Below are 25,791 nucleotides of genomic sequence, written 5' to 3' on the forward strand. Positions count from 1 at the left end.
CAGCGAGCGGCGCGAACAAGTGAATCTTCCCGGGCTGCTCCTGGCGAATCAGCGGCGGCCGGGCTCGCCCCCTCCGGCGGGGAGGAAGCCACAGCACGGCCTGTCACGGAGCACAGCGCGCAGGCCGGCTCAGCCTAAAATGCCCGGTGGCTCCGCCGCCACGCATGCTGGGAGTGGTAGTTTCTTCCCAGCCCGCGCTCCCCGATTGCCGGGGCACAGTGGTGCGGGGCGCCGCCGGAGGACTACAACTCCCAAAAGGCCGATGGGGCCAGCTCGGCACACTGCCGCTCTGCCCCCGCCAGTGACTACAGTCCCCAGCGCGCTCCGCGGCGTGGCAGAGGGGAACGGGAAGGAGAATCCGGCCGGAGAGGGAGCGGGCCGGCGGGCCGCGGCTGCGCAGAGCGTGGCTTCCTGAGTGTCTGGTGGCGGCGGCCATTTTGTGGTGCTTCTTCCCTCTCCTGTTCGGGCTGCGGTGTCGGGACCTGGAGAGGGGGCGAGACGGAGCGAGGGGAGCCGGGGTCCTCACCCTCACCTTCCCTTCTCCTCCCTGCGCGGCGGAGCCCCCCTCCAGCGCTGCCCCCGGCTGTAGCTGAGAGCGGCGCTCACGCACCATTATGGAAGACGACGGGCAGCCCAGGACCCTGTGAGTGGGGAGGGGGCCGTGGGGGAGCTGTGGGGGCTGTGGGGCGCCGGGGGTGGGGGTTCGCTTGGACCGGGCCTGGGTGGCGAGGGGCTGCGGGGGCCGTGGAGGAGGGCCGGGCCGGGCTGGGCCGGCGGGAGCGAGGCGAGGAGAGGGGGATGCACTCCCGGAGGCGTGCGTGGCCGGGCCGCGGTGGGGGCGGGGAGGGTGCCGGCCGGGCGTGCGGAGCGGGGGTGCATGGCGATGTGCGGGGGAAGGGAGCGGCGTCTCCGGAGAGTGGGCTCGGGGAGGCGCGGCGGGCGCGCGGGACCCGGGGAAGCGCGGGGAGGCTGCCGACGGGGGGAGAGGTGCGGGGGATACTTACGGAGAGAGTGCGTGAGAGGAGTGGGGAGCGGGATCCAGAGCTGGAAGTGGAGAGGAAGGAGTGGATGTCGACTGTGGAGCGGAGGGTGATGTTGCCTGGGGTGAAGAGGAGACCGAGAAATATAAAGAAGGCATGGGAGAGCGTAAGTAGGAGGAGGAGAGAAAGGGAGGGTTCAGGCTCGAATCATGCGGATTTGGTGGAAAAGAAGGGAATACCGGAGATGCCGTGGTGGTGGCGGTGGAGCGACTCAGGATTTGTAGTCAGTGCCTGGAAGGTTTAGGTGAGGGGGGCTCCTTATTAGAGCTCTGAGAATGAGCGAAGAGTATTGGGAGCCCTGGTGCTTTGCCTGTGGGCACGAGCCTCTCCTCGGGGTTGTGTGTGTGGTAGAAGAGTGCTCGCTGCGACGCCAGAACAAATGGATCACCCTTCCTCGGATCCCAGTTTACAGTTGTCCTGACATTAACGAAGTTCTTTGTCTTCTCTCTGTTTTGTGGTGGGTGGGATAAAGAACATTGTAAAAGGAGACTCTTCCTCCGTAATGGGCAGAATAGGAATCATTGATTTTTTTTTTTTTTTTTTCTCCAATATCTTACAGTGTGTTTAAACAACATTCTGTCAGGCCCTGGCAGAACGAATAACTGTACCTTGGCCATGTCTGTATACAGAGTTTAATATTCAAAATAGGGGGCTGTTATCTATTTTCTGTTTAAAAATATAAATTTGGGAGTTTTTTATTGCTGTTGAGTTCTTTTCAACACTGCAGGCATGGCTTTTTTTTAATGGTATTGATTTATATTGGGAGGGAGTTAGTATGTATGCTTAGGCATTTGAGAGTGTATAATGCCATTCTTGATTATTTTAATTAGTTCATAGATTTTCAGTTTCCAGCTGCCAAGGATGTTACATGCTGCATGAGCAGTACAATGTTCAGGCTGTCCATATAAGTAAGGCAGTCTCAACAGTACAGTGTTCAGGCTGCCCATATGCGAAATGCAGCTCAAGACTGCCCAAATGAAATCTTTGTCCATTTAGTTTTTGGGACAGTAGCTTTCTGAAAGGTTTTCAAAGATAATTTGAATTGAAGGCCACTTTTGAGAAGCAATGGAAACAGAGCAAAATATCTCTAAATTACTTTGTCATTGCCACTACCAAAATGATGACTTGGCATTTAAGGCTTTTCAAGGCAATTTGTGTTTTTTCTCTTTCCTATGTCTGCAAAAGTTCTCTTAATTTGTTTATAGTGTAGTATAAGTACCTACTTAATCTTTGCTCCCTCAGATGCATAGTTTGAGTAAACATATCTTAAATGATTTTTTTGTTTTGTATGTTCCCTGCCCAAATGGTCTGAGTTTACTTGGCCCTGAAAGTGGAAAGTAGTCTTTGGAGTGTTGCTTTAGAATGAGAGGAGGGAAAAGGGCAAAGGTACACCGTGTTTAACTCAGTTTTATTTTCATGGTTCATCTCTCTTCCTGATTTGTCCAGAGTCTATATCTAGACCAAGTTTAAAAGTACTTTTGTTACTGGCAACAAATTTTGGTACTGTGCTGGGAGTGGGTTCTTACTAACCTTTCCAGCCATGACCTGACTTAGCCCTTAGTCACAGACGAGCAAAAAATTACATTTGTGCTAAGATGTCTGAAATACCATCTCTACAGCTGCCAAAGATGTTTTACTGCTCACATGTGACTCCCTGTTTGTCAAACTAATAAACAGCACATACATTCATTTCCTAGTAGCTTTGTAGTAACCACAGTCATGTAGGTTGCTTTCCTATAATTCTTCGAGGGCTTTCTTATAGAATACAACAATTCTGCTGTAGGATTTCTTACAGCTCCCTCTTGTCCCTGCTTTTATCTGAAATATCTTTACATTTAGTGTTGCAAATGTTTGGGTTTTGGGGAGTTTTTTTTTTTTTTTTTTTTTAAACATTACTGTCCTGGGTAATAACTTCTCATGTATGGCAGTTGTGATCTTTCATATAAACGAAAGACTCGCTGACCTCCAAGAGCAACTAATAATATTGTAAGTTGAACTCTTTATTTTTGTTTGTTTGTTTTTACAGGAAAAAAAAGTATGTGAAGAACAAATTGTTTCTGTAGCTATTTGACCATGTGCATAAGCACTTGGCTGATAAATTAAGTGGTACTTTATGGATATCTTTGGTATTTCATTTATTCCTTTAGGAAAGAAAAGCCAAACCTGTATGTTAGGAAGGATTTTTTTTTTTTCCTACATTTACAAGCAAACATCTTAATTGTAAAAAGAAAAATCCACCTAACCAGTGGTCATCTAACATGTATGCCCATCTTAACTATCTCAGAAATAACCATTGCTACCATTTGCAGTACTTTCAGGGTTGTTGTGTTGTTTTCAGTAATGATAGGTCAGTCATGAAAGTCTAGGAGTTCAAAATATCTTCAGTCTTAACATAGAAAATAGAGACCATTTACATTTTTATGTCTTATATTTTATAATTGGTAGGCCTTTATAGAAATGTGAAGAATAACTTTCAATATTTTCTGCCAAAATTTTTCGTTACTGTTTTTAACAATTTGAAGATAACTTCAGAAAGATGTATCTTTGTGTAGTATTTCTTACATTGGCACTTCTCAAATCAAATGTGTTACAGAAAATTATCAAACTGTAATTTTTTAGCTGGCACTAAATAAGAACTCTGGACTGTGGATTTTTTATAGGACGTTTGAGAGCTCTACTGTTTTCTGTGTATGCTGTCAAATCTCTTTCCATTGCAAGCAGTATCAAAGTCCTGTTTCTACTTTAAACTAGAAACTTTAAGGTACCAGAAACTTAGTATGTTGCCAATGTTCTCAGCTGTCACGGATAACCAGAAGAAAAGTTCCAAAATTGTGTGTTCTCCTTGTTAATGGTATTAGAAAAACTTCTCATGAACAATCACTAAGGTATCTGTAAGTTATTATACCATTAGCCTTGCCTTGTTATATAGTAGGAGTTGTTGAATCTGGACAGGGTGCTGAAGTAAGACTCTTCCAACTTTGAACCTGAAACTGGATTCACTTACCTGTTACATTTCCTTTCGGTTGAGTTCTTTCGTAGAGGAATAGTGTCTGCTAGTGGAGTCAACAGAGTGGATTTTTCTTGGTATCATTTTATTTCCTGTAGCTCACTAGCACTGGTCAGAGAGATGCTACTGGAATTTCTATGATACTTTCACCTCATTGCTTACCTTATTTCTTATTGCACTTTCTTCATTTAAATATAGAATCTGCCATTTCTTGCATGTTGTCTGCATGAGTGTAAAAACATACTTACTATCTTTCCTCCAAATAGTATGTAGGAGATTTTTTGTGGATGAAAAAGTAATGGCTGTAAATGTCCCTTTCTTCCTTACCTGTCTAGGATACAATGAAAACCTGTTTACCTTCACAAAGGGGATTTTTCTGTTCAAGCCTGAGAATTTAATTAAAATCAACTGCTTGCTGATATATGCTTCTTTTCTTCCTTAGAAATTTTACAAGATCTCTGAATTTCAAATACAATTTCTTATTCTTTGTGTTGTCAGCAGCATTCGAAAGTATATTATATTGAAATTTATTTCAGAATATAAATATATCTGGTTTGGGTTTTTTGTATGTGCTTATTAATTGGTATTTAAGTGCTTCAAACTTGCAGAAGGGAACAAACACTATTGCCTGTATGCAAAAAGCCACAACTTTTGCTGCCCTGTCACATTAACCAAGACAACAGCCTATAAAAGTATAGTAAGTGCTTCTTCTCTGTTGGGTTTTATGATTTTGAAAAAGTTTGAATAATATATCCTCTAGGATGTAACAAAACAAAAACTTTGAAATATAATACGATAGCATTTTTTTAATGCCATATGTTTCCATAGGTGGTGTTCTGCTTATTTTGGTTTCAAAAAGTAGAATAGAAAATACTATAGCTATGTATAAGCTGAGCTAAAAAAGGGGAAACTGGGTACACCAATAGTCTGGCTATGTGTGCCAGGTGATTAGCATCAGCTGAGAAAAGTTTTGTGTTTCCAGAAAGGTAAGGTTTTTGTTCCAAATGTGCTGAATACGTTTCTTTCCTTAGTTGTATAGTATTCAAACATTGTACACTAAAGCTGTTTGCTTGTATATATATATATTTTTTAAGTCATCTTTAACTGTACTGAAAGAGATTAATGTTACTGCAACCTACTGACTTAAAAAGCCATAAAATTAATCATCAAGCCTTAATCTTTAGTGTATCATTTCAAATTTGTAGAGATTTGTGTTCCTATATTTTACATACACTTCAAGAGATCTGGACGTCTGTTGGTGTTGTACTTGTTACATGAGCATTTAATTGTGAGCTAATCTCACGGTGTGTATTATTCAGGCTTTAGAGTTTTAGCAATTTGAGAAAGGTGTTAAAGCCATTTGTTTATGGTGATATTAAACACCAAGGCAGTATTTATTATATGCTTTTAGAGAATTAATGGACCATTAGGAGCTGACATACCCTTTAAGTCTAGTGATCAGCTGGTCCAAAATTACCCTGCTATTTTTTATGAAGAGACAACCTGTTTCATAGTTAGTTTATGGTGTAACATTGTCGCAACTATTTTGAAGAAGACACCGTGGTATTGGAAAACCAGCTATTATCTCTTCTAGCAATTAGAATAATTTACTCCATCTTAATTGAAAAGATCTGTGAACCATGATTTTCCTGGCTTTGTTTTCAGACCAAAAGGAATTCTTCAGACTGTTTTTCAGAATGTTTTGCATTTCTAAAATACATATTAGTATTATGCAGAAGATGCTGAGATTTTTGTTTTCTTTTTAATTGTATTTTTTACTTTGTATAACTTTGCACTAGAAATAGAGTTGATAGGTCTTTACTGTATCTGCTTTTTTGTCTGTGCTATAGTACAGTTGATTATAACAGTATGCTGTTCAGGCATGATGTTAACTAATACTGTTCTACAGCATACAAAGGAAACAAGTACTAATAATAAGTTCACAGCAATACTCACAATTTTTGTAGGAATTCTTATTTGTAATCAGTTTCTATCTGACTTTAGTAATATCTGCAAAGGTTAATATTTTCATTTAAAACCATTAATGGTGTGCAATTTTAACTCTAGTGAATGATTAACAAAAACTTAGTTAAGGTTTCAGAAAAAAGATGTAGATAAATGTTTAACTTAAATTTTCTGTATAGAGAACTTAGTCAATGAGACAATTTGTCCTATAATAAGTCTTATTTACTAATTTTGGCAAGTTTTAACTTATTTAGTGAAAAGCTTTGTAACTTAATACAAGCTACAAGTGTAGCTCCTAAAAATGGGTTTTATTAATTCATGCATATTTAGTAAGAAAATAAGTGCACGAATGCTTTCAGTGGATGTTTCTATAATCAGGTGATACCATTTAAGAAACTCACTCCAGATCTCATGTAATGTTTAAGTCCTGAGTGAGAAATTGCAGAACTGTTTGGTACTTCTTGGAAGAGTAACAACATAAACAAAAACCTGTTGATTTCATTGTGTGGTGCCCAAATGAAAACAAGTAGTGTCAATTTTAATTCTGTTGAAGCTAATATAAGCCCAGTTGTCAAACACAGAAATTGCTTTTTAAAATTTTACTCAAAGAAATGAACAGTAAGCAAAAAAGTTTGCATTCTGAATTGCTGTAGTGAGAAGCATTTGGCTTATGCGTTAACTAAGAAATACTGTTTTGTGTTTATGTTCACTGAAGTATATTAACAGGCTGACTTTTGTTTGCTGTATTATGAAATTATTTAATAGTAAATGAATAGTGAAATAGAAAATAGTAAGATGAATAAAATATATTGTTTTAACAGCTAAATCACAAGTTCTGCTCTTGTATTTTGGTTGCATTTGAATACTTCATATCTCAACAGGCTTATGTTTAAAAATAATGAATCTTCCTGTGTTGTAGATTTTGAGTTCTATTGCTATGAAAAGCCTTTCACTTAACTGAACACTTTGTTTACAGTTTTGAATATGATTCCAAACTAGTCTTTTTTGAGAACTCAGTTTTGTATATGTGACTTTTTCTCAGCAGTCTCCATGATGTGATCTTACCTTTTGTGTGTGTTAAAATCTAGCAGAGTATCTAGAAGTAGTTCTAAAACTTTACTATTGGATTTTTGGATAGGTAGGTAATTGTAGGACTTTTTAATCTGAACTTGATAGGTGTTTCAAAACCTGGAATTATTTTTAAGGTTTTGTAAATAAAAAAGTAGGAAATCTTAGTGACATTCAAATTACTTCTGCCAAAATTTGAGAGTTTTCACCAAGGTAGTAGTTGTTGAAATAGATGCTGTGTGGAGCATTCTTATGGCATAATACTGCATAAATTGCCTTGCCTACTGGTGAATGGGATGGTTTCCCAAATGTTCAGGAGAACAAATTGAGTTGACCGCTTGGAAGGCAGCACAATTTATGTCTGTTAGTTACTACTGAAATAATAAGAGAGTTGGTATGAGTTCATATCCAGAGTCAAAAGTCAAATCAATTAGATGCTCAGTGGGAAGTGAAACTTAAGCATCTCTGCCCAGTTGGTCACCTGTTCTATCCAACATTCCTGAGCAATATTCTTTCTGTATTTGACATTTCTCTGCCAAAAAAGCATTGGTACTAAATATTGGTGTCTGATATTACATTTGTTTTAAGTTTCATGGTCTCAGTTGTGTGGCCAATTTTATAATCTAGAAACTGTATGAATGTTGCATTAAAACTGTATCATGACATCATTTGTAAATACTGTCTTTTAGTTTAAAATATCTGGGATATTTTAAGGGAAGTTTTTCTTAGTCATTTGAGGTTTTAAAATCGTAATTAAGTTCAAAAAGATGAAAACTGCTGGTTTAAAATTTTGTTTTTTATTTCCTTGTGTAGCTATGTAGGAAACCTCTCCAGAGATGTGACTGAAGTACTTATACTTCAGTTATTCAGCCAGATTGGACCATGCAAAAGCTGTAAAATGATAACAGAGGTAAGGCCTTCCACATCCAGGGGGGTAACAAATATAACTTAGTATAAAAATGTAGAAAATAAATGGAGCTTGGGGTTCTCTTGACATTAGAGATAAGGTAGCTTTTTTTTTTTTTTTTAGATTGATTGTATTTGGATTTGGGGATAACCTTTTGCAGAAGGGACTTCTTGAGTCACTGAGTTCAGTCCTGTACTTTTTCCAGTGGCCCTGCCATATCTCCCTCTCTATTCCACTAGCTAATGATGAGGTTCCACTTTTAAATTAAAGGATTTTTGCCCCCTCTTTCATCAGAACCACATTGTTCTGATGATTAGAAACCTTATTATTTCCAATCTAAATCCAGTCCAATTCATGGCTATTTTGTACTTTTTTGACTTTATTTGAACATGAGTTTCAGTAATCTTCCCTTTTGGGTTATTACTTTTTTGACTATGTGTGATTTAACAGTCAAAAGTCCTTCAAAACAAGTTTTGCTTTTCCTGACCCTCCTCTGTGCCAACATGAATAGCCCTTTTCCTGCACCTGTCTGTTCTTAAATTTATTTTTTCTTGGAGCAAAGTGACAAAATGTCCATAATATTCCATCTAAGGTCTTTTGTACAAACTACTGGTAAGTATTAATGCTTTCTTGTCTCCGTTGTAAATGCTTTGATGCATTTAGGATTGTTAGCCATTTCTGTGATCTCGTTGACATCTCCTAGTCAGCATGTCACTCCCTAGTGTACCTCCTTCCTTCTGCATTTATAACTGATAAACTCCTAGCAGGTAGGGACTAATCAGAACTTTTGACCTTTAGTTCTTTAACTGGTTTTCTGTATGATTTCCTTACTCTTCTCTGAACTTCTTACAGCTCTTCCTACTAACTTGTCATTTACAGATTTCCAGAGTGCAGTCACATTATTTTTACCAAGATCATTAATGAAAGTGTTAAATAAGTTTGGTCTCAAGATTCATCTTTGAGGAACACCACTAGTAACTTCTGTGGTCTGCTTTTCCTTTCAGTACAATGCGCTACTTTTTTGTCTTTAGCCAGTTCATTAACCACCTAACACTTGTTTAATCACTCTCATTGTTGCTCTGCCACATCTTTTTCTAGAAAGTTACTGGAGAAAGATATCTAAACAGAATGCGTAACAGTGCACAGTTGTTAGTTTTTACTCTGAGGAAAGAGTTCTCCTTGTCATATACTCTTCAGAAATAAGGTACTGCCAATTCACCCTTCAGCTGATCATGAGAGGTGTTAGCATCAATTTGATTTCTTGAAAACCAGATGAGTAGTTCCAACACTACTTTTACCTTGATCCAGGCTTTCTGGTTTTAAGATTTTAAATAACCGTGGAAATAAGATGTGAAATATCCTTATTAATTGAGTGTATAAGAAAAAGCTACTTGGAGCTAAATTCAGTCATGTATGGAGGTGAATATACTTAGCTGACCTTAAAACCTGTCACCAAGCAATCTATCAAGAGTGAAGTTTTTAGATATTCCAGTACCCATTTACTCGCTGTGGACTCTCTCTACCTTGACTGCTCCAGAGTCATCTGACATGCTTCATAAAGAAAGGGTAGGGGGAGAAGAGCTAAATGAGAGGAGAATATTTGAAGCTAGAAAGGGCAGTGGCTTTTTACCTACAGAATATCTAAGAAGAACGTTCTGTTACATCCATTAAAGTATGTGTGCATTTCAGATCTACGTAAATTTTGTATTAATACTGCTTAAAACATGTTTTTAAATGTGGAACAATTTGTTATAGTTACTCTACAGTCCAAAGTGAATATTGAGAGAAAATAAAAGGGAGGACAGTATCTTGTTTCAGTTAAAGTAGCAAACATATGAAAATGATACTGTCTAGTAAACACTATAAAATACGAATGTTAGTTATGCCTTTACCTGCATATTTTGCAGGGGTTTAATATTTTTATATGATTTGTTAGTGGTTCAATTGTTATTAAAAACAATTTCTTAAAATTAAAAGACTTTCAAATTAATGTTAAATCATGCTTACACTTTGAAATTGAGTGCCCAGGTAACTTTGTGGTTGGATTCTAGTGGGGAATTGGCCTGCAGCTGTAATGCTGTGAAAGTCGCAGCTATAACTATCACAGTATCATATTGTCCATCCTTCTAATTGTTGTATTGTAATCTACTTTTCATCGACACTAGCTTGTGTTTAAGTACTTCTTATCTGTATATTATTATTACCTTCATCAGTCTTGTTTATACCTGGATTTTTCCTTTTGTGTTTCTTCTCTTTAGTCAGTTGTATCAACTGTTACGTCTTCTCTCTCTCTCTCTCTCTCTCTCTCTCTCTTTTTTTTTTTTGGTAGAAGATGTGGCATGAACATCAAGTGTGTAGAGATTTCAAATGTTTATTTGGGGGATATATAATACTCAGTGGGGCAATGTGGCTGGCGTTTCTGGGTGTCTTGAACACCTACAGATGGAGGCATCTACAAAAGAAGCTCTTTCCTTCTCTGGAAAAGATCTTAGCACTAAAACAGACTCCCCAAAATCTGAAAGTAAAAGTAGGATGGATTTTAATTGAAGCATAAACTTCACTAAGTCTATTAAGACCTCAGATGGGTTTCCCAAATCTTGGTTTCAGGGCAGCAATAAAGTAGTATGGGAGGACAAGTGAATTAAGTCTAAGCGTTTTGGGGCATCTGAGGTCAACGTGCTTTCAGAGCACTTAATGGCTGTTGCCAGTTAAACTGTATTTTTGTAATCATGGATATGTTTTCTCTCTGTCGTCTGTTCATTTTGCATGTTGGGAATATTTAGTACTGAGAATATTTAGAAGGACTATTTAGGACTATTTCATCATTTAGACATATGCAGGGCTGTATGACTGGTTCCTGTATTAGATCTTTATGGCCTCCCTTGTCCAGGTTTAACTCCCTTGTTCAACTGAACTACATTTGAAGACATACAATGCAGCTTTACAGAGCAGGATTGGGATTTGTGTTCTGATACTTCATACTGGCGTGTATGGATATCAAAAGTTAAATAATGAAACTGATGAAGGCCTAGTATTAACTTTAGTGCTAAGCTATTCTTGCCACTGGGGGAAGTTGATAGCAAGAATGCTGGTAGCAAAGTAGTTATTTACAAATTAGACCCTTTTGTATACACGCCAGAAATAATTTTAATTTGATTTTATATTATTGTTATTGTCTTTCGGTCCATGAATTGTACATGCAACATTGTTAATGTAGATATTTTGGTGTAATGCTTCAGTTTTTGTACTCGTGGCATTTTTGAAACAGCTTAAATCCAGTGTTAGAATTTTGTATTCAAATCATCACTTCCGGATGATCAACTTTTCAGAAAACTTTTGCTTTCTTTGTACTTAAGTACATTTAATACTTCAATAAGCTTTGTTTGTCAATTAGTATTTTTAAAAGTGATTTGAAAGGCCAGTCTACAAAAACAGATCGTACCTGAGATTCAACAGTGTACTAATCAATTGATTAGTATCTCCTGTCAGTCTTAAACTATTTTGAGTCCTTTTAAAGGTGTATTTCCCAGTTATTAGTTAGGTGTAACATTTTTCATGTGAGGCTGAGAATATGCAAGCTCTAGGTGGCTGTCTACTAGTGATTCTTCAAGCAAATAAAAGGAAAGACTTCTGAAGTAAGAGGAAGCGAGAGAAATTTGGAGAAGGTTTCTGGGGAACAAACCTTTCAGACTTTGTGTGTGTGTTAGAGGCAGAGGACAATTTTCATTCTTCTTCTTTACTTTCTCATCCTTTTGCCCCTCTTCCCCCCCACCATCCAGTCTGCAGATCACCTTTCTGGTAGTTGAATTGTTTTAAATTTAGTAGGCTTTTATATTAAAGTACTGAGCCCTCATATAAAGTGAACTATACTTCAGAAACTGCTAGACCTTTCAAGAAGTCCATCTTAGTAATTCCTGAATTTAAGTGTAATTTCAAAGGCTATTTCATAAATCTAATGCAAATCATTCTTAAAGTTTCTAGCTATAAGTAATATATTTTCCTGGATTTTCTTCTCAGCAACCCGATAGCAGAAGGGTCAACTCTTCTGTTGGATTTTCTGTTTTGCAGCATACAAGCAATGACCCTTATTGCTTTGTGGAATTTTATGAACACAGAGATGCAGCTGCTGCATTAGCTGCTATGAATGGGAGAAAAATTTTGGGAAAGGTAAGTTGTATACATCATAATCTTAGGTTAAAGGAAAATAGGTTTGTGTAAAAATTACTAAAACAATGGCATTAATTTTGATGAAGATGTTTACCAAAGTTAAATACTATTAGAATAAGATACTGTTGATGGAAAAAATATATTTAGGAAACACAGTATTGTTATAGTTTGTGATGTTCTAAGTACTGCAGTCTTTCATATTGAAGGATGATTTGTAAACATTAACAGTTGTAACCAATCTCTGAATGAACTTAAAACATAAGAATTTTTTGAATTTATACTAAATCTTACACTTATTTTCAGGAGGTCAAAGTAAACTGGGCGACAACACCAAGTAGCCAGAAAAAAGATACATCCAGTAAGTAAAGTAATGCAACAGTATCACTTGTGTGCAAATATTTCAAAACGTGTTAATAACTTGTTATAAATGCATTTAAACATAACTATTTTCTCCTTCCTATCTTGTATTTAATAGCGTTTTGCAAACTAATTCTTCTGTTTCTACTTTACAACTGGGGAAACTGGAGTGGACAGACTAAACTGCTGCTGCACATCAAATGGAATCCTGGGCGTTCCTGGTTCCCAGTGCCGTACGCAGAGCATCACTGTCTCAGGAGTTAAAATTTTAGATAGCAGTTAAATATTTGATTAGTAAATTATTTATTTTCAGATCACTTCCATGTGTTTGTTGGGGATTTAAGTCCAGAAATAACAACAGAAGACATCAAGTCAGCATTTGCTCCTTTTGGTAAAATATCGTAAGTATCATAATCAATATTGCCAATATCAGTATTAGAGAATACAATAGTAGAAATTTGCTTATGAATGAAATTCTATTTCTTATCTTTTAGATAATTTCTCTGATGTGATTTTCCTTATGTTGGGTGGGCAATAAAGAGGGATTTTTTTGTTTTGTCTCATATCTATCACATGTTTATAAATACAGTAATTTAATTCTGTGCTCCAGTTTTGTTGAAAGCAATATGCTTTTAACTTAATTTATGTTCTAATATCCTTCAGGTTTTTATTAAAATTTAATTACTCTTTATGTGTGACTTTGTTCAAAATGTGTACAGAATAGTGACTTGACTTATAAGTGGTATATGTTGCATCTTCAACACTATATGCATTTATACTGCATTTTATAGGCAGTATAGAAAACTAGGTATTTACAAAAGTATAATCTTATGAAGCAACTAGATGTATAACTTAAGTTGTGAATGTTTTGAAAAAAAAGTATTTATTTTTGAGAATGAAATCAACTTTTCTAGATGGAAATGGGATGAATTAAGTTTATAATATCTAAATGAAAGAACATTGTATTTACAATATGTGCACACTTCAGCCATTTGGAGAAAGTTTCTTTAAACTTCTCATAGATAATTCAGGTGATATAAAATCATCTGCTGTTTTAATTGAACATGTTTAATATTACAAGAATCCTTGTAAGAGCTAAAGTATGTACATCTTTAAGAGTACAACTACAAAAAAGTTTGTTGATTTTCTATCAATTTAGCTTTATAAAAATCCTTTAAAGTTGCACATGAGCATTTTTATACTACTTTACAGGAATATATTTCTAAGAACAAAAATTCTTATTTTTGTCTTGTTCTGTACGCATATTTTTAAATGAACCATAAATCTTATTTCTTACCTCTGCTATTTTGTTTATTTTGCTTTTTGTCTCTTAATGTGGTAAGTAGTACTGTTTAAAAATCAATATAAAGAGAATAATTCAGGTTTCTGTTTCTCAATCTATATTTATACCTGAGACCTGCAGTTTTTTCTAAAGTCCAAGTCACAATTAAAAGTAATAGCATTCTGGTTATTTTGCAGAATTGCTCATAAGAATGGACAGGATCTTGAAGGCTAACTGCAAGGAACTGTGCACACTGGAACTCAGTTGTAGATTTTTTCTCATTTCTATTTATTCTTATTATACATTATTTATATATACATATTTTAGTATTTACATTTTAACATTCTATATTCAGTGCAGTTCTATATTTCCAATCATTTTAACTTACTCACTAAAATTTCTGTGTAAATTTGTTGTTTTCGTACTGGTGTGCTTAGCATTGTTGTTAGTTTTATTCTCCTTTCTTAAATTTCTGAAAATGTCAATTTTTCAAAATTTACAGCTGCCCAAACTCCAAAATGATGGTAGAGAATTGACCAAGAAAAATAAAGAAATCTGTTAACAGGCCATGTATGCCTTTTAATTCCTATTTTTTTCCTCTTTTTCGATTTTTTAATATTTCATATATTTTGTATCAATAGGCAGAAGACATTTAACTATTTAGAAAATGCATGGTGAAGTAGATAGAATTGTTGCAGTAATTTATAGAACAGTAAACCTTAGAGGACCCTAGCCATAGAATATTAGAAGAGGAAACTTTGTTTCTTTTGTACTTCAAATTTGAACTTTCTAGTTTTAGCTAGTATAGGTTATGTGGTTAGGTTGCATGTTTATTACATGTTATTTTTTGTCCTACTGCTTTTTTCTAACAGGTAAAGAAGCAATAGGGAGAGTTCAGGAATGACTAGTTTTAGGGCTAACTGAATTTATAAGAAAAAATTATGCTCACAATACAGTGTGTGTGGTTCCTTTTAGTTTTTATTTTGCAGGTTATTAATATTACCCTCATATAGCTGTGCTTCTTTTCACAGGGATGCACGGGTAGTTAAAGATATGGCAACTGGAAAGTCAAAAGGCTATGGTTTTGTATCTTTTTATAACAAACTGGTGAGTAATCACAAACTGGTGTAGATTTAAAGTTAAATTAAGTTCATATGGATAAGTATTTATGCAGACTCTGATTAAAGAAATGTCAATCTAAAGTCACCTTGGCAAGAATTCTAAGTATTAGTCTTTCTGTCATGTTTCTATAATTGCAGATTTTCCACTTCTAGTTTTTCTTTTTATATATTTAGTACATATCAGACTGCAGAATTAATGTATGGATTCTAAGTGTAATACTAAAAAGTACTTCTAAAACTTGTGTCCTGACTAATGTTCATTCAGCCAGTAGCTTTTTGGTTATGGCACACCCATCCTGAGATGCTGGTTTAAGGCCTTTTTTTTTTTTATTATCATCCTACTAGAATTGGGAAGTGAGGTATGTTCTCAGACTTCAGGTATTCCAGTCGGTTTTTAAAGCAAATCACAGTTATGAGAAGATAAAACTACTCCTACGAACTGGAACAGTTAAGGCATGGGCTCAATTCCTTTTGCCATAAGCATGATCCTTCAGACTGGTAACAAGATTCATCAGAGCTTGTTTGATTTCCTTGTCTGTTTGTCATTTATTCATTATATTTGGGAAGATAGGGTGCTTGTATAAGTGACTTTGTTCTTGTGGGTCATCTTTAATTTTTTTTATTGTATTTATGCATTGTCTTAAAAATAAACACTCTGTAGAATTGGAACTTAAGAGGATCAAGGTCCTGAATGATTTGACTTTGAGATGAGTCTGTTCTCATAACTGGAAGCCTTCGGCATGCAACAAAATGCTTGCCAGGACCTTTAAATTCTCTGTATGCTCCCTTTGTGCTATAGATTTTCCTTCGTAACCTTTGTGCCCTTGGAAAATCCTTTTCACTGTGTGTACCATTTGCTCTGCCTCTCCTCTTTCAAAACAGTTGGGGAAAAAACTGCTTCTTGCAGTTTTAGCAAACCTATCGTTTCCTTGCAAGATGTTTCTGCTTACAGTGTGAATTTAGATATTGTCTTCTAATTCATGCACAAGTTAAGTTACTTGAGCCACAGACTCTCTTTTTTTCTTTCCTTCCCCCCCTTCCCTTCATACAGTGACTTTAACATTTACAGAATTCATAGAAGCAGTCTACACTTGGACATAAACTGTGTATTTCCAGAGGGCAGAGTGGAAGAGATGGGTGGGGGGACAAATAAAGGGAAACTGCAGGCCTCATCTATTTTTATCTTGTCATAGCTCAGCTTTACAGTTTCTTAACAACTACCATTCTGCCTTACCAGAACTTAGGATTTTTCTCCAGAACTTGGTCCTTTATGCTGAGTTCATATTAAGATGTAAAAAACCCCACATTCAGATCTTTCAAATAAATGTCTTTTGCAACATGCCCTTCATGGTATAAAATTTAGTTGAGTTACATTTGAGCAATCTGTCAGTGAGGGATTTTAATAATTCAAAAAATTTTCTCACTTTTCCTCTGTTATTATCAAATATACTTTTGCATATTGTATTTTTAACACAGTCAATTGGCAAAATAATTTGATTTTGTATAAGTAAACTTATCATTATTTCATTTCAATAATTACTTTGGCATCTGGATGACTTTTGTGCTTTTTTGGGCAGTCATTAAATATTCTAATACAGGTATTCATTGTTTAAAGATAAAAGCCAACCACAGTCATACATATGCTATCCCATGTGTAGGGGAATGGTCCAGCAAATCACTTGTGAGGACCTTCTCTGCAACTGATTGCTTTGATGTTATTTCATTTTGGCTGCTAGCTTAGTGGTTCTTCAGAATTTCAGAAACTTTTCAGTACTGTTATTTGTTTTGTAAATGGAATTAACTGACGCTCTTTTTTTTTTCTTAAAGGTTGCTGTACATACTTCTTGTTTGCATGTGTTAGTAATCTTAATTTTGATCTCTTTAGGATGCAGAAAATGCTATTGTACACATGGGAGGCCAGTGGTTGGGAGGCCGTCAGATCAGAACTAACTGGGCAACAAGGAAACCACCAGCTCCAAAAAGTACACAAGAAAGTAAGACCCTTCGTATAATACTGTGTTGTGTTTGCTCTCTTGCATGGCACTGTTATGTTAAATAGAGGAATAGACATAGTGCTGCCAAAATCATGTCACTTAATTAGATATCTAACTTGACTTCTGGATCTTAAAGAATAGATTTTTCTGATATATTAAGTCAACATAGTGGTGGTCTGTTATAAAACATGGTATATATTTAAGTGTACAACTCATAATTCTGTGAAAGGTAAGTATCTGAGATTCTGTGGTTACTGTTAGCTTAAAGCTTAAAGCCTTCTCTCTTTATAGATAATACAAAACAATTGAGATTTGAAGATGTAGTAAATCAGTCAAGTCCAAAAAATTGTACTGTGTACTGTGGAGGAATTGCCTCTGGGCTAACAGGTATGATTTCTTTTATTGCTCTTCTATTACTGAAGCTTTTTGGACACCAAGGTGGCTACTAATTCAAAAACATTGTGTGTGTGTGTGTGTTGTAGATCAACTTATGAGACAGACTTTTTCACCATTCGGACAGATTATGGAAATCAGAGTGTTTCCAGAAAAAGGTTACTCATTTGTGAGGTATGGATAGAGAAAAAGAAAATCTGTGATTTTAATGTAGTAATGTTTCATTGTTCTATGTTTTCACTTCAATGAACTTCTACTGTTACATTAAAAGCTGTCACCATGTGTTATAGAAAAATTTGGAACTTCTTTTAAAAGTGGCCACCAATCTTTTTACCTGAGAAGATGAAAATCTGTGAAAGCAGATCTTTTTCTCTGGATTTCCTGTATGTATGGAGTCACTGTTTTTTAATGATCAAGTAAAAGTACTATAAAACATAACATTCATTTGTTTTTACATTTTTTAGATTCTCAACCCATGAAAGTGCAGCACATGCTATTGTTTCAGTTAATGGAACCACAATTGAAGGACATGTTGTTAAATGTTATTGGGGTAAAGAATCCCCTGATATGACTAAAAACTTCCAACAGGTAAGTACACTTTAAACTTTTCTTTGTGCATTTTTGTGTTTGTGTAACAAAAGCAACAGTGTATACCTGTAATGCCTTCCCATTATAATAGCTAAATTTTGTAGTAGTTTTCTTATGAAATTCCATGTTCTGTCTCAGTTATGTTCCAGTTGTTCATCAAATTGGGCTAGTGATTTTTGCTGGAATATCTGTTACTGTCTTCTGGATATGATTCAAGATAGGGAGAAACTTTGAGGTAATTCTGATTCTTGCTAGTTTACTTACTAGCTGAATATCCAGCCAAATATTTAACTCCCCACCCCCCTGTGCGTGTGTGCGCGCGCGCACTCACAGAGAGCCATTTTCAGTACAAGGATCTAGTTAAGGTGGCAGTGTTCTTGCTTATTTTTCTAATTTCAGTGTTGCTAAATAATTCTAGCCAGTGTGGTTGATACAGACAATTTTGCCTTTAGCAGCAAAACAGGAATGTAATCTGTCTCTAGAACCTGAAGTACTATGAATTATTCTCTCCTTAGGTGGACTACAGTCAGTGGGGGCAATGGAGCCAAGTGTATGGAAATCCACAGCAGTATGGGCAATATATGGCTAATGGGTGGCAAGTACCATCATATGGAATGTATGGCCAAGCATGGAATCAACAGGGTTTTGGAGTAGAGTGAGTAATTGTACTTAAATTTTTCGAATATTCTAAGAATGGTAAATCTGAGTTTCAGGCTCATTCGTTACAAGGATTGCACAAGGTTTCAAGCCTTCCTAGGGGGATTCCCACATTCTTAAAGGTTATGTTTAATGATTACCATGCGCCAAGTAGTGGGTGAGTCACTCTGATCTATACTCAGTAACACATTTTGTGCACATGGGTGTTCTGAGACTCAAGGTAACAAATAAACACTGACTCCTTTTATGGTAGAGTTTCAAATGATGGTCTTGTCAAGTCTCTAAAAATTGGTATGATTAACGTGGTGGATATTGGGAAAGTCTGAACCAGAGAACTCAAAGTATTTATCTAAAGGATTCATAATCCAAGAGAGCAGGAACTATATACTGACCTTTTAACTCCTGCAGTTGAAGAACTTGGGTGGGTTTTTTAATACCTGATATCCTCCTGAAGTTTTCACAACAACTTTCTGCGTAAATAACTTCTTTGCTTAAATAGTTTTGCATTATCTATTCATGACAATTAAACATACTAAGCCACGATAAACCTATCATTGGTATTCATGCCAATTAGACTGTGGGATTTTTTGCATTTCTGCATCACTGATGTTGACCTGAAAATGGACAGTTCTAGGAACACGGTTATATTTATTAAATTGCCTGAGATACACCAGTATGGTATGTCATTGTCATTGATTTTTTTTATTATTATTTTTATTAATAAAATGTCATACTGTATTTTCTTAAAATTGGAGTATAAATCCAGAAAAACTTATGTATAATTATTATTGAGCTATTTGTATGCAAGTGTAATTGTAAGTTCACTTGTTCATACTGAAATGGTCTTGTACACTTGGAATTTCAGAAGTGTAGTATATTGATGGCTTTGTAGAATGAATTTGTTTTACATGTCGGCAGATGATCAGACCATAAAGTCTTAGAGATGATTAAAACCTGTGTAGTCCAAAGACTTCTTTTAAGGAATGGAATGTTTCAGAATTTGCAAGCTAAAACAAATTCTTCTGGAAGCTATGTTCAGTTTGAAGAGATCTATCCAAAACTGACAGACTTCAGCATGTTTTCTTAAATACTTTAAGCAGTGAGGTGTGTATGTAAGTGCACATGTATATGCACATGCCTTTAGAGGCTCTTGTCCCATACAACTAGTATTCAAAGTTTGTGGGGTTTTAGTTTTTTGTTTTTAAAATGCGTGTGATATTTTCAAGTCACACATGTTGTACCACTTATTTAATATAAAGGGCTTCTGAATTACTCATTAAAGAGAGAATGTTCTACTCTGGTATGAATGGCAGTGTAGGAAGTGGTTTTATTGTTTTTGTTTTTTTAACCTGTCTTGTAAATAACTTGACTGGCTTGCATGATTTTTTTCTTTCTTTTCTTTTTCCTTCATTTTCTGTTTCTTTTTAAGCCAATCTCCATCTGCTGCCTGGATGGGTGGATTTGGTGCTCAACCTGCCCAGGGACAAGGTGCTCCTGTAATACCTAACCAAGCTGGATATGGTATGGCAAGTTACCAAACGCAGTGAGCTGGGACTCTGTTTAAAAGTGTGTATTTCATGATAGGCTGCAGTTTCCAGTGACACTCTGAAGACTGGAATGTAGACAATGAAAAAAGAAAATATTTATTTTAAAAATGGAAATGTTTGGAACCTTTAGCACAGCTTTGCTTTGGTGAAGGACACAAATGTCTTCTAGTTCTGCCTTTTTAAGTTTTTGTTCATGATGGATATGAACATGTTTTTCTTTGTGTACAAAAACTAAAATAAAGTCAATAAAGACAATTCTGACTACAAATTTTGATATAGTAGGAGAAATGGCTAATGAATTTGATCTTTAGGTTACCATTCCATTTTTTTGGTTTTGTCTTCAGTGTTTTTTATCACTGTGCTTTTTAAGAGAAATGATATTGAAAAAGAGCAAGTTGCTTTTATTTGAACACACATCCTGAAATAAACTGTGGACCAATCATTACGACCTGTTAGACAGTATTGATTTTTCAGGAAACCTGTGGGCATCACTCAGAAAACATAGGCAGGTCTTGGAGTAATTTTTTAAAAAATATTTAATTTTTCTACATGTTTAAAGAAAACAAAGTCTGGTACAAAGAATAGTTCAGTCTGAAATGAAAAACAGTACTGTCTTGAGTTAGTTCATGTAACTTTTACTGTCCACATTCAGGCACATACTAAAATGTTTCAAAGATCATTTGCTTATTAAGACTGTAGTCATTTGCATTTAATTTTGAAAAGCAAAAACGTTTTTGCAAGTATGTTGTTTGTATTCAAATCAGACAGTCATACTTGTGCTTTTACATAAAGTTCGAAGGCTATACATTGTAAATATTTCATAATTACAGTGTTTCAAAAGCATGCTCGAACATAGAAGTAGCAATGTAATTATTCAAAGTAATACTTAATATACTCTACTGCACTAAATGCAGTAGATTGACAAGAATGTGCAAGACTGACATTTCCAAAGTTGGCTATTATGTAAAGTTACATAAAGTACTATAACAAAGAGCCTTAATTTTAATTTCATAAATCTTTAATGCATCACCTTTTTGTCATTAGAAATATGAATTTTTGCTTTACATTATTTGGTATGTAAATACCTTGGTTAACAACCCTGTAAACCTATTTCAAGGTTATTATAAGTTGTATAGTATCTTGAGTGTTTTGAAAAATCTTGATGTTTTTTAAGTCTAGAAATATTTTGCCCAAGAATTTTTTAACAAGATTGTTAAAAACATCTTATTTTAGAGAATATTCAATGTGCCATTTGGTAAATGGAGATGCAGTTGAAACAGTACACTGAGTTGTGACTTATTTTTAATTAAAAGTTTTTGTCTTTATGGGTGGTTTGCATGTGATGAACCTGTACAGAGGCTGGGTTGTTTGTGTACTGAGTGTGTAAATGGATAAATCATGAAGATGTTTAAATGGTATACTTGGGTTATTTCTGAATTATTTTATGGATACATTGATATAAACTGCCTCAATAAATTTGAAGTTGAAAATGAATGTAAGTTAGATATAAGTACTATGTTTTACCTGTGACAGCTAGGGGGTGCAAATGTTTCAGCTGTATACTAAAATACTCTGAGGCAGGCACAATTGAATATAGGATATTCAGGATTTGCAGTGGTAGTTCAGTGAAGCAAACTTGCATTTTTAAAAGAAATGGAATGTTAGATTTTAGAGATTACAGTTCTAAAAGAGTGAGAAGCTGCATACCGTATCTTTTCTGTTTCTTATCATGCAGATGTTGCAAGTTAGAACAGGATTATGAAATGGAAACTTGCAGTTTTGTTATACCCAGCCACGTTGTGCAGATAACTACACTTAATGCTGTAGCAAATCACATGATTTTTTTCTTCTATTTGACATGTTTAATAGTACCTTCACTTTTGGATCTGGGTTGAAAGTGAGATATTCTGGAAGAGAAATTTTAGTCAGTTGGCTGTACCTAGAGATACTTGTAACTCTGGGCTTCTAATGCATGCAATAATGACTGGAGTTAGTGTGGAACCATAAGTGCTTGTGATGACAGAATTGGCCCTTTATCTCTGTTTCTTCTTTATGGTATACTAAGTGTTTTTCAACTCAAGTTAGGAATCTTGTCTACAGGACTCTTGTTTTTCTATAAATTTTGTATATATGTGTATATCTATGCGAGGATCGGCTTATACATTGTGGTTTGAAAAAAAAATCACAAGTAAGTCTGCATTTTTATTACACTTACCTGATTTAAAAAAAAAAAATCACAAGTCACTAGATATATGAATTTGCAAGTTATTTTAGGATTTCTTTACCTTCACTTGGAATCTGGGGTTTCTGCGTATGAATCTAGGTGTTTGATGTATGACTGTTGTGTTCTGGATGCATGCTGTGATATAAGCAGTATGTTCTTTAGGCGCTATTGAAGATTTAGATGATGCAAGTACATTGCCACATAAATGCCCAAATAGATGGGTGCAAGATTAAGGCAGTGATCTTTCAGGATCTTAATGTACAGATCACCTTAAATCTGATTAAATAATATACCTGCTGCAGAGCTGGGCCTTATCTGGCCTGTGTTTCAGGATGAAAGATAGGATGTACTTTCTCATTGAAGTCACTTCTCATTGGTTTTTATACAGCTCTTCTTTAATGGTGATATTCTTCACAGACTACTCAAGATACAGGAGTCTTCAGTGTCCTTTAACGTTTCTGTAGCATTTGGATTACTTTCCACTCAGTAGCATTCCTAAATGCATCGCTGACAATTTTTTGGCACCAAAGAGCCTCTTACACCGTACTGCTTTTGTGAATGACTGTTACACTATTGTAATTCCTCTAACTACAGAAATCAACCACTACCTAACCCCTTACCACTAGGATTTGGATTTCAAAAAGCATTGATTTATCGTGGCTTAAGTTGATGCATACAACCTGAAGCAAGGTATAATCTGCGTTTGCAGAAAACATCCAATAAAAGTGAAACATGATAAAGGGCTTATCCTGTATTGTCATCTGTTAAAACATTGTCCCTCTTTGCTGTAAAACTGATAACAGGTATACAAGGATGATTTTGTAAACTATGCATTTGCAATCATGTAAAAGATGTTTTATTTGAAAATTTTCCTACAAAACCATTTTGTATTTTGCAGAGTTGCAGTAGTAAGGCTGTAAATATAAGGTTACATGTAGCTCTTAATCCTGCCTCCTTGTGTATGTTTGTGTTAAGTTTTCAAATATTCTTCCTGCAGAACCTTCCTCCTCACTCATTAAGAAAACTTCATGAGGCAGCTATTCATTTTGTTGGAACCACTCCCCTCACTTCATTCACCAAAATATTCTCACAGTGACTGAGTCTTGCAGAAAATTGGTGATTTTTTTTTTGTTTGTTTGTTTTTGTACACAAGGAAGCAGACTTATACTGTATTGACATCATTAGTTCTGGCACTTCTTAATTATTTATTTTCTGAACAAGGACACAAGTCTTTATTTTAATCACATGGAACTTTTTCCTGGTCAGCAATAAAAGATTTTGTTGTACTGTTCATATATTATAAGATATAGGCAATCTTTTATTTGGTGTACTTCAAAAAAATGCATAAGGTTTTGAAAGAGCTGCGTTGTTCCAGCTTGAATCTTCATACAGGTTGGGATATTTGAATTTTTTCTGGTCCACTTTGTAATTGCAAAAGGAAAGTGTTTTGTTGAAACTGAGTGTAAATTTATTTGTTCATATGTGGGTATCTGTCCAGTGCTGGCAGATTTAGCAGTTTCACTATGTAATAATGTTCGCAAAGGCAAGACACTAGCTACAGGGTAGGTCTTTGTCATGTCTCATTTCAACCAACTCTTATGAACACAGTGGATTCTTAAAAACACACTTTTTTTTTTACAGTATTTATCAGAGAATGATGAAATCCTTTTTTCTCCCCTACCATCAGTTCTAGTCAAAGAAAATGCTGAAATGTTTACCATAATGTTTACTGAATGTTTTACTTTAAAAAGAGGCAGGACTTTAGGGTGCTGAGTGAACACTGATACTGTCATCTTTCTGGAGATGCATGCTGATCTAGATCAGATGAGAATGACATGCTTTGCTCACCAGTGTTTGAAGGGTAATGACTCTAATTTGACATCAGTAATTATTTGAATACAAGTTTTTGTTGCTGAAATACACAGCCACTCATGGTTTAATTAAAGCTGATCTGAACCTTCTTGGTTATTGAGGTATTTCTGATATGCTGTGGGAAGAAACATTACTCTATCTTGTATCTTGGTATTCAAGTTGTCAATAACACTTCAAAGCTCCACAGGCAATCTTTTTTGTTTAGGAAAAAAAAACAGTGAAACTATTTTGTCAAGGAATTCGGTGCAAGTTGCCTTTTCTGTAGTGATGGGCGATAATGTCTGAATATTGCATAGTCCCTTTAAAAGCAAGGGACCGGTGGGCTTTTGGAGATGATCTTACCCACTCTGGCACCTCCTCTTAATCTCTTCATGTTGGCAGCTGAGAAACTCTCTTTGTGAAACTTGAACAGTAATGAAAGCTTTAGCTCTGTGTTCTTCATCTCAGCTGGGGTGTGGTATTCCTACCCACAGTACCACTTGCTCTCCTTTGCACAAACCCAGACTTTCACTGATCCCAGATGTTCAACAGCTATCTTTCCCTGCTGTTTGCAGGAGAAGGGGAGGGAGGAGGAAAGGGGAAGCTTGACAGTAGTCCGGATCTTCTGATCTTTGGGAAAAGAATGGTGAAACTAGGTGATGTACATGCCAGACAAAGATAGCATTGTGGATGATGGAGCAGCATGAGTGCCCAGTCATACTGTCAAATATGTCTAGAATCAGGACAGGCATATACTGATACCACAGTGATATCCAAAGGGTTGTGAGCATTCAGACACTAATTTGCTTCATATCTTGCTGATGTTATTAGCCATTTTATTTTTTGAGAAGATAGTACATACTTAACAGCCAAATTAGAATACCTCAGATGACTAAACAAATGGAAACAGGAAACTGAAAGGAGCAAATTGGGATGAGCTACTGAATTTGTAGATCTTAGCATGATTTAGATCTCTTAGGTTAGCATTCTATTATTTCTCTGAATTGACCCTTTTGTTCTTATAACTGAAGTACTTTGAAATATGCATGGCTTCTGGTTGAATGTCTTTCCGTTCTTAAATGTATGATTATTGGAACAGGTCTAGGTAGTAATTGAATACGAATCATATTTACCACATGAAATGCAGAATAATGTTCTGTTTCCTAGATGGAAATTGACTTACCAGAGCCAACTATGTAGCAGTTCAAATATGGATGGGTAATAGGGAAAAGCTGCCACCTTCTGTTTCAGTAGCTAGGGTTTTTTTTGTCCTTAAGTAGAGAGCTAGTGTTGAGGTGGATCTTTCTTGGTAGATGCTCTTATGGTTTCTTTGGCCCTTTCAATGAGGTAGATCTTTGTCATTCCACAAGTGATGTCTTTTCTCTAATGTGTGTTGTCAAACATGGGAAAGACCAATTCACAGTCTGGCTAGTTCAAATCTTCCAACTCTGATACTGCTTGTGGAGGGAAAAGGAGATCATAAAACTGGTATGTCTATTGAAAAAAATCTTAGTTACTAAAGGAACTATTTAATTTTGCAGTATACCTTTGTAGAACCATTTCTGCTTAAGTTTTTCTTGCACCTGAAAGCATGAGGAGGTTACACAAGTACACCTTATACTG

At 35.9% G+C, this 25,791-nt stretch overlaps 1 protein-coding gene across 9 annotated transcripts; it reads left to right on the plus strand.

Moving 5' to 3' along the window:
- Window positions 1–346: 346 nt before the first annotated feature.
- On the plus strand, window positions 347–23,262 carry TIAL1 (TIA1 cytotoxic granule associated RNA binding protein like 1). 9 transcript variants are annotated; one of them, XM_026064025.1, is made up of 13 exons: window positions 4,656–4,744; window positions 7,894–7,990; window positions 12,056–12,154; window positions 12,458–12,512; window positions 12,825–12,912; window positions 13,991–14,363; window positions 14,825–14,900; window positions 16,800–16,908; window positions 17,200–17,295; window positions 17,391–17,475; window positions 17,766–17,889; window positions 18,405–18,544; window positions 19,976–23,262. In XM_026064025.1, coding segments are annotated over exons 6-13 (750 nt in total). In that variant the 5' UTR covers window positions 4,656–4,744; window positions 7,894–7,990; window positions 12,056–12,154; window positions 12,458–12,512; window positions 12,825–12,912; window positions 13,991–14,361; the 3' UTR covers window positions 20,094–23,262. The 9 variants fall into 9 exon arrangements, with proteins under 9 accessions (XP_025919804.1, XP_025919806.1, XP_025919805.1 ...); XM_026064019.1 differs by lacking the exons at window positions 4,656–4,744; window positions 13,991–14,363 and adding an exon at window positions 347–643 and having other exon boundaries at window positions 12,005–12,154; window positions 12,807–12,912; XM_026064021.1 differs by lacking the exons at window positions 4,656–4,744; window positions 13,991–14,363 and adding an exon at window positions 347–643 and having other exon boundaries at window positions 12,807–12,912.
- The last annotated feature ends 2,529 nt before the right edge of the window (window positions 23,263–25,791 follow it).

Source organism: Apteryx rowi, unplaced genomic scaffold, assembly GCF_003343035.1.
Source record: "Apteryx rowi isolate R43461 unplaced genomic scaffold, aptRow1 scaffold_206, whole genome shotgun sequence".
NCBI classification, from domain to species: Eukaryota; Metazoa; Chordata; class Aves; order Apterygiformes; family Apterygidae; genus Apteryx; species Apteryx rowi.